The sequence below is a fragment of the Salvia splendens genome, chromosome 3 (genome assembly GCF_004379255.2).
Source record: "Salvia splendens isolate huo1 chromosome 3, SspV2, whole genome shotgun sequence".
NCBI classification, from domain to species: Eukaryota; Viridiplantae; Streptophyta; class Magnoliopsida; order Lamiales; family Lamiaceae; genus Salvia; species Salvia splendens.
Genome location: NC_056034.1, coordinates 12,930,371 through 12,939,243, shown reverse-complemented (window position 1 = coordinate 12,939,243; position 8,873 = coordinate 12,930,371). Strand labels below are relative to the sequence as shown.

Sequence of the window (8,873 nt, the reverse complement as noted above, 5' to 3'; positions counted from 1 at the left end):
ATTAGAGTCTGTTACTTCATTATAGTGTTTTATTACTTCATTTTACAAATTTAAATCCTAGGTTTTACCTTCTGGATCTGGAATTTTGTTTCCAGGATCTGCGTCGAGCTTGTGAGTTGCTTGTTTGACCGTCTTTGATTTAGCCGGATGCTTGCGAGTATATTGTTGTGCTATTTTGACAAAAATTAGAATCAAAGTTAGGAATTAGATGAAGTAAATGAAGTAAATTAAGTGTAAGATCTTTGAAAAGCTTTAAAGTTGTTTTACCTTCACCAGAAGTTCGGCCGGAACGCAACTGGCAGCCAGAATTTTCCGTCGAAGATTTTCGAGTATCAACCATTTTGAAGAGGAAGTTGTGGAGTCGTCGATTTTGGCAGAGAAGCAGCGTTTGAGCGTCGATTTGCAGTAGACATGAGAGTCGATTTGGAGTAGAAGATGAGCGTCGCTTTGTAGAAGAAGATTCGTCGCTTTGTTGTAGAAAATTCGTCAATTAGTAGAAGTATTCTTCGATTTGACGAAGAAAAGAACGGGAGAGATGATAAAGAAGAGGAGCGGCGTGAATGAGGAGAAGCAGGGGTGATTTTTTATCCTTGATGTAATTTGACCGAAATACCCCTAATTTGAAGTATATTGCTTATATAATGAAGTAGCGAAATTTATGAGACATGGTTTAATCTCATCCCTTAAAATCTAGATCTAAGTGCCCTAATTTGGTCTCTAGTTCGGTCTTTAAGACTAGATTTGTGAATAATGGAACTATATATATATATATATATATATATATATATATATATATATATATATGTATATGGTCCTGTTAGGTTGTGATTTTTTAGCTTAATTGAGAATTGAAATGTATTTTCAGCCCCTCATCTACAACATTTTCGAAATGTCAACTGCAAGTAGATTATGTCAACTCGGGGGTATTATCGTCAATAGCATGCACATCAAATGCCAACAACTTATAGTTGACCTTATATGTGTATAGTTGACATGAATTGAGATATTTCATAACATTCGGAATCTTATAAATTTTGAAGGTTGTGAATTTTTTTTTAAAGAATTAGGATATTTATCTATTGGGGAGACTCCTCCACCCCAACTTTTTACACTTGTAATTTTGTGAATCGTTGAAAATTTTCTTGGAACTAATAGTGAGAAGGTCACACAAATTTTTATATATTTTAATTTAGGGTTGTATTGAAGGAAAGTTACCACTAAACTAACTCAGAATTGTATTAATTAAAAGAGTATGCTAATATCATATTCTGAGCTTGTTATTATAAAAGAATTCATGCTACGATTATTAATGAGGGACTGAATACTGATTTGGAGTAAAAATTAGTAATTGTACAGCTCATTTTGATTTTTAAAATTGTTTTCCTATTTATGAAAGTCAAAGTGGCTAGAAAATACTTCATGTTGTCATGGAAAATGGCAATAAAATTTATAGTAGTAGTTTTTTAAATAAGAATGACTAGTTTTACATATTGTCACGACTTAGAATATAATTGAATTTTTTTAAAAAATGTGATAATACTATCTTGACAGATTGTTCCATACCCATTTTTGGGGTCCTAATTTTCTGAACATAAAGATCTATTTCATGTTCATTTTTTTCATAGTCAAAAGTTTAATCATAGAATGACATCTATAGGAGCACTCAATCATTCGTGTTTTTGTGTGGACGACACTATTATGTCACTTTTGTAGTAGTCCAAAATTAAATTAAATCTCATTTAATCGACTCAAATTTTTAATCAACTACTTTTGCTTACTCATTCCTGATTAAGAATGTGTCCACCAATAAATCCGTACATAAATAGATGGTTTTGTTCCATATTTCCAATAGAAACGAAACATGATATGTTTCATTCGTACCTGCGTGATGTGAATAGCTACAATATTGTCACAAAAAGGTAGGAAGAGAAATCCCAAATCATTGAAAATATTTAACAAGATCAATTTCCTCAAATTATTTTTACAAAAGAGGATCAATATAAATCAATTTCCTCATCTGAGAAACTCAAATGAACTAAAGCCCAATTTAAACATTTGTAAGAAGCCCAATCAGAGTATTCGTTAACTATGCAAGCCCATCTAAATGGGCCTTATCTTCATATGAATATAAAAAATTATAGTAGTATCATAGAAACTAGTAGTACTGTATTTTATTTTTGGTTAATTGATGTTTATATCTTGCTAATTGCCATGAATTTCACAAATTAATGCAAATATTTGCTGTCATTGCCCAATGATTTTGGTGCTCCAGTTAAACTCATCACATTTAATAAATATCGACATATGCCAAAATATTCCCCTCATCAAGCTCGTCAAACCTCAATCTTTACTCATTTAATTTTAGGTGCAAAAGTCATCACAAGAAAAATATAATTATGAATTTTAATTTTAAAATATCTTGATTATTGAGAGAATATGAAAAGAGTCAATTCAAATTGGAAAATTGTCTGAACCAATCAACTTTCATAACGATAATCGATAAACATCAAATTCCTCGCCACATCCAACACAATCTTTCCCTTTTTAATCCCACCAAATTTCTCGGAATCACACTCGTCATCTCTCTCTCATTCTCAGGTATCATTATTCAAATTTCACTCTTTTCTAAAGATGCGATTTTGATAAGTGGTCTTCCTTTATTTTCGCAGGTTGATTTATATAGTTTTTAGCAATGGGAAGTGCGTTATCGGTGTTGACTCAGTATGATATTGAAGAAGTTCAAGAACACTGTAATCATCTATGTAGGTATTGTATTGTCTTTGGTAATTTTGTGGGGAAAAAATCAAGAATTTATGGTGTTAATTTTTTCTTGGGAATGTGGTGGCATAGTTACTCAGCAAGAGATAGTGACTCTTTACAAGAGATTTTGCCAACTAGATAGGAATTCCAAAGGCTTCATATCAAGTGATGAGTTCTTATCCGTACCTGAGTTTGCTATGAATCCACTTTCTCAGGTACATTCTCTCATATGATGATTCAATCGATTATTTGTCGAGTTTGATGCTTGCTTTCGTGTTGAAGTATTGTGTGATAACTGATAAGTGATGATGTTACTCTGGTGTTACAGAGGTTGCTTAAAATGACAGATGGGCTGAATTTCAAGGACTTTGTTGCATTCTTGTCTGCTTTCAGTGCTAGAGCAACTGTACAACAGAAAATCGAGAGTAAGTATCGCGCCTCTGCCTAAGCGGTTTTAGGGAGTGGTTGATCCATTGCTAGTACAGTTGGTTTTTGTAACAATCTACCATGAATGTAAGGTGGACTTAAGTTTAGTGAGCTTTCTGAGTCAAATTTGAGTGACTTTGGATGGCTGAGTATTGAGGTTATTAATATTTGATAGCTTTCAACTGTTCTTCTATGATATGGGATTCCTTGATGATATATCAAGTTAGAGAAGCACTACAAATAAGACTGATAAACATGTGACTGTTAAGGAAGATTATTTAAAAGGTGAGTTTCTCTTCTTCTTGTCTAGTTATCTTCAAAGTATATGATTCTGATAGCAATGGGAAGGTGACTTTCAAAGACCTTATAGAAGTGCTCCAGGATCTCAGTGGCGCGTTTATATCAGACAAGCAACGAGAGGTAATTATACTGTGCAACATTTTACAGAGGAGAATCACAGTAGTCAAATAAGACTAAACTATCACTATCAGTTTTGATTCATGTTTTGATAGTCGAGGGGTCTGTGTTCTTAGGTAGTGTTTAGATAGCTTAATAAAGACCAAAGTAGGCATTGTTTTGTGTGGCCTCAAGCCTAGCCTTTGTGGTTTAGTTAAAGATGTAGACGAGGAACTGAAACTATGGCAAAACCGAACTTTTTTTTTCTTTTTCTGAGAAGCTCTTCTGGTGGCAGGAGGTTCTTAGTCAGCTGTTGCAAGAAGCAGGTTACAAAAAAGAGTCATCTCTTATGTTGGACGACTTCATCAAGGTTCGTATCTCTTAACATTTTCCTCATAGTTTTTTCTCTAGCAAAGATCTGAACCAACATTTATGATCTGAGCTTTGGTGCGATTCTTTGATACAGATACTGGATCATCAAGGTTTGAAGATGGAGGTGGAAATCCCAGTGGATTAGCCTAGTCAAAGCTACTCATCTTCATCTTCATCTTCATCTTCCTTGAAAATGTAGCAACTTGTGTATGTGTACAAATGTAATATTGAAGTATTATTACACCTTTGAAGAAATTTCTTCAACAAACAGAGGAAATAGGAGACCTGTATCTAAATAAATCTTAGTCTTTGCCGATTTGCTTATCTCCTGATATAGATTGTCTCATATCGAAATTATGAAAATAAGAACCATCAACTTAAATACCTAATGAATCACTCTTATTATTTTTGGGATGGAACTTTGGAATCGTACCTAAATCCCATAAAATCTAGTAGTACTTCATTATTCTCTGCTCGATATTCTGCAGCTGCCTTTCACTGAAGAGTAGTTTGAAGTTTGAACCTTTAATTTAAACCCATGTATAAAGACAAATACACCACGTGATGAGATTCAGAAGAAGATCCCACTATTTTTCTAAAAGTGGAAAACAAATGCTGCTATAAAACGTCATAACCGCCTCCATATAAATACCAGCCGAAATTTCTGCCTGCAAAACATAATGGGACAAATCTTGCACCACCAACCTCCAATCTCTCTCTCGTGCAGTCATGACAAATGACATACTTGCTTCATTGTAAAGAAAACCAAGTTCGATCACAGTCTTCAGGAGCATATTTCTCCACATCCTACAACAAACGAGACGGATATGCCCAACGATCAATATTCTAATGAAGCGAGCACATCAAGATGCAAGAAGCAGTTGGTACAGCTGACAAGCACCTCTTGCTCCAATAACAGGAGAGGAGAAGCTGAAATCAAAGAGCTCGAGGGAAGATTGAAGATTCTTGAAGAGGAGGCTGAAATCTTAAAGGGTGCTCTGCTGGAGAGCGCGGAAGAAAGTAGAACGCTGATTGGCGATATACACCTGCAGCTTTACACCATACAATGTCACCTATTGCAACGAGGAGCAGAGAGAGGAGAATTGCGTAGCCGTGGCATTCAGAGAGTGAAGGTATCAAGAACCAAATAGTAAATACAGTAGTAAAGAAAAAATTCATGACAGTAATGATGATTATAATAGCATTCTTGCATCTGCACAATGTTGTGGGGATTCTAAGTGTGTGCATTTCACATGTACAGGAAAGAGAAAGACGAGCAGGTCTCATGCAGATCCTGTACCAAGAAGCTAATCCATCCATTGTGAACAAGGCCTCAAGAACTAAAGTATTATTACAAGATTCAACCTAAGCTTACTTCTCGTTTCAAAGATGGCTGATAGATGGAAGTTTAGGAGTAGTTCTATTTATGTTTGGCATGCTTGCTTTACACTTATTGTCTAGACTTTCAGTGGGAATAACATTTCAGGGAGTCATTCACTGAAATCCGAAATAAATTCTTGAAATGAGTACCAGAATCCTTTCTTTCAAAAATTTCTCCAACTGCAGTAAGTTTTCTACTAGGACACAAACTATAAATCGAAATAAGGTAGCATAAAGATAAGCATCGTCTTTGTAGGTGGAAAAGCATCATATAACGATTTCAAACTGAACGTGCTATTTTCAGAATAATCTTGGGAGTAAAGAGAAAGACATAACTTAGTAATCACATTTCTCCACGGTATCCCCCAGAACCAAAATAATCTCTTCTCGAACTGGCAATTTGCTGGCTCTTTTGATGTTCCAACTTGGGGCAATCTCGAATACGATGACCTAGCCCACCACAATAGGCACACCCTTTCACTCCACTTGCATTAGCTATCGCCTCCGCATCTTCCATCGGGTCATTGAGCTCGGCCAGAACTGGAGGTATCCTCTGCTTTGCCTCTTGCAATAGGTGTTTCAGATCAAGCAGAGTTGTCTCACTTTGGTTCTTGTTGATAAAGGTTGTCGCAATTCCTGTTTTCCCACATCGCCCTGTCCTTCCAATCCGATGAACATAATTTTCTATTTCTGCTGGCATATCATAGTTGATGACATGTTGGATGTCAGGAAAATCGAGACCTTTTGAAGCCACGTCAGTAGCCACTAAAACATCCTTCTTGCCAGCCTTGAAGGATGATATGGCGTATTCTCTGTCTTCTTGGTCTTTCCCTCCATGTATTGCAACAGCTTCAACTCCTTTTAACAGAAGATATTCATGAATGTCATCCACGTCTGCTTTGTTCTCACAAAATACTAAAACAGGGGGTGATGTCTTCTGCAAACATTCGAGAAGGTAAACGATCTTCGCCTCCTGCTTCACATATTCAACTTCTTGAATCACATCCAAATTCGCTGCTCCAGCCCTTCCGACATTCACTGTGACGGGCTTTACAAGGGCACTTCTTGCAAAATTCTGAATCTTTGTGGGCATAGTGGCAGAAAACAGAAGAGTCTGCCTTTGGCCCTTGAAGTGATCAAAAACTTCTCTAATGTCATCTTCAAATCCGAGATCCACCAAACGATCTGCCTCATCTAAAGTCAGATATCTGTAGAAAAAACTCACTTCAGAATCTATGAAATAATACACATTAACCATCGAATGCAGCAATCAACAACTACTAATCCTATTAAACAGAAGCTGCAAATGAGAGAAGAAGCAGAGAGTACAATCATTACCTGCAGTTGTTTAGATTCATTTTCTTCTTTGCTAGCATATCCTTCAGTCGCCCCGGAGTAGCAACCACGATGTGAACTCCTCTCTTCACTACATCAAGTTGCAACTTCATATCAACTCCTCCAATGCAAAGCAAAGGCCGCAGCTCAGGATAGCCAGCCTCTTTTAATGATTCAAGAAACATCTCTACAACTTCATAAGTTTGCCTAGCCAGCTCCCTAGAAGGACAAACAATCAAGCCAAAAGGTCCTTCCCCCGGAGCAATTGGCATCATCATCTCCTCCTGCAACGCGATCATAATGAGTGGCAACACAAACACTAAGGTCTTTCCAGACCCCGTAAAAGCAATCCCAATCATATCTCTCCCAGACAAAATAACCGGCAGCCCCTGCACTTGGATGGGCGTCGGCTGCACAATTCCTTTAGCTTTTAGTCTCTTCAAAATGGGCTGCGGAAACCTCATGTCCTTAAAGTTCTTGATTGGTGGGGGGATATCTTCCCCATCAACGATAATGTGCCACTGCCTTCTTATGGCATCACAAGCCTTGTTCGACATCCTTCTTATTGGCAAGGGCGGCTTCCACCCAGTCGGTAAAGGGTCGGTGTAAGTGATGCCCTTGGCCAGCTCCCGAACGGACATCAAAGTTTTCCTATCCGAAAGGTGTTCGATCATCTCCTTCTCCTGTAGTATTATCTGCTCAGTTTGAGTGATCTCTGGCTGATCTTTCTTCAGTTGAGAAGCTTTCACCAGCAGACTTGGTTTCGCCTCCAAGAGATTCTGTTTCTCGATCTCCTCGTCGAGTGCGGAAGACTGCCCTCTGCGCAGCAATATCTTCTGCGCCTCAAGCGCACGCCGCTTCGCCACAGGAACATATTCAACGTAATCATCTTCCTCTTCCATCATATCTTCGCCGTGTGAGTCCTAAAATTGTTCAGTAAATCATTAAATTGCATAAAATTGAACACCTTCCCAGTATTTCAAAACAAGCATATGGATCAGAAAACCCCCAAAATAAAACTGACCTTACAATCAAATCCAAATTAATTTGCACACATGAATTGGAGCTACATCATGAAATCGAACTTTATACAGAACCCAAAATGAAAAACGACCTAGTAAAAATAATCAATCGCAAGTACATACCATGTTTAAGAATTTGAAGTGGAATGGTGAAGAAGACCGTGGATATGTCGGAGGTTCTTGGTTTCAAATCTTGACGTTGAGCAGATTTTTATCATTAAAATAGTAATAATATGTTACCAAAAAAAGAAATAGTAATAATATCATTATTCATTTCTTTATGAGTATATTGTTCTAATAGTAATTAAACTATGGTAAGTAAATGGATTTATGCCCGTATAAATTTATTAATATTATGTAATCTGCGGTATTATACTTGATTCATCTTGTTTGTTATATGAACTAATAAATTTATAAATTTATTAATTAGATATTGCAAATAAATTAAATAAATTAAAAAATAACATCATTACATAAGATTAAAAATTAAAAAATATATAGTACTATATAGTAACAAAATAAATATAGATATAAAATTAAATAACTTTTAAATTAAACCAACATGAAAATATTTGTTAATTACGACACTTTTCGTTACAACCATATATATCAATACTAAAATACTATTAATATTAAATTGATATAAAATATTAAATATACAACTAAAAAGTATAATGAGGACAATAACATCGTCTTAAAAAGATAAAATGACGTACAAAACAAATAAAAAAGACACATATACAAACATTAGAACAATAAAACAATACTTCATCCATTCGCGAATAGGAGTCCCGATTCATTACTACTATAAATGGTAAAGAGACCTCACATACCATCAACTCATTCCACTCACATATCATTTAAAACTAATATATACAAGTGGACCCTATATTCCACTAACTTTCTTTCATCCACTTTTCTTAACATTTCTTAAAACCCTTGCCGGAATGAAATGGGACTCGGAGGGAGTAGTTTGTAAGACATGAAAAAACTTATATGTGGACAACCTTAATTGTACAATAATAAGAATAGCAAAATAAAGAAAAATATATGCATAATAAAACACAAACTCCAATATCCCGATGACTCTTCCTCGGCCTTATTTTCCTCTTTAATCTCCAAATTAATGATTTATGCATATGAGCGAAAACAAATGTGATAGTTTATGATCTTCGTCTTCTT

General features: G+C 35.8%; 2 protein-coding genes across 4 annotated transcripts; one reads left to right on the top strand and one right to left on the bottom strand.

Moving 5' to 3' along the window:
• The first annotated feature begins 2,439 nt into the window (after nt 1-2,439).
• Nucleotides 2,440-4,272, top strand: LOC121795030 (calcineurin subunit B-like). 2 transcript variants are annotated; one of them, XM_042193465.1, is made up of 7 exons: nt 2,440-2,598; nt 2,670-2,766; nt 2,851-2,975; nt 3,089-3,185; nt 3,497-3,606; nt 3,878-3,952; nt 4,049-4,272. In XM_042193465.1, the coding sequence occupies exons 2-7, from the start codon at nt 2,724-2,726 to the stop codon at nt 4,097-4,099; spliced, it is 501 nt and encodes a 166-aa protein (XP_042049399.1). In that variant the 5' UTR covers nt 2,440-2,598; nt 2,670-2,723; the 3' UTR covers nt 4,100-4,272. The 2 variants fall into 2 exon arrangements, with proteins under 2 accessions (XP_042049399.1, XP_042049397.1); XM_042193463.1 differs by having other exon boundaries at nt 2,441-2,598; nt 2,670-2,762.
• A 1,175-nt stretch (nt 4,273-5,447) lies between these two features.
• On the bottom strand, nt 5,448-7,932 carry LOC121795029 (DEAD-box ATP-dependent RNA helicase 35). 2 transcript variants are annotated; one of them, XM_042193462.1, is made up of 4 exons: nt 7,815-7,902; nt 7,694-7,735; nt 6,673-7,592; nt 5,448-6,542 (listed from the first exon to the last, which is right to left on the bottom strand). In XM_042193462.1, the coding sequence occupies exons 3-4, from the start codon at nt 7,572-7,574 to the stop codon at nt 5,678-5,680; spliced, it is 1,767 nt and encodes a 588-aa protein (XP_042049396.1). In that variant the 5' UTR covers nt 7,575-7,592; nt 7,694-7,735; nt 7,815-7,902; the 3' UTR covers nt 5,448-5,677. The 2 variants fall into 2 exon arrangements, with proteins under 2 accessions (XP_042049396.1, XP_042049395.1); XM_042193461.1 differs by lacking the exon at nt 7,694-7,735 and having other exon boundaries at nt 7,815-7,932.
• Between the last annotated feature and the right edge of the window lie 941 nt (nt 7,933-8,873).

What these genes read in the sequence shown, in the direction of transcription:
- LOC121795030 (XM_042193463.1), top strand. Translation starts at nt 2,693, where the DNA reads ATGGGAAGTGCGTTATCGGTGTTGACTCAGTATGATATTGAAGAAGTT. An exon ending in AGAACACTGTAATCATCTAT is followed by an intron (nt 2,763 to 2,850) that starts GTAGGTATTGTA and finishes GTGGTGGCATAG; the next exon opens with TTACTCAGCAAGAGATAGTG. An exon ending in CTATGAATCCACTTTCTCAG is followed by an intron (nt 2,976 to 3,088) that starts GTACATTCTCTC and finishes CTGGTGTTACAG; the next exon opens with AGGTTGCTTAAAATGACAGA.
- LOC121795029 (XM_042193461.1), bottom strand. An exon ending in ATGAATCTAAACAACTGCAG is followed by an intron (nt 6,543 to 6,672) that starts GTAATGATTGTA and finishes TTTTTTCTACAG; the next exon opens with ATATCTGACTTTAGATGAGG.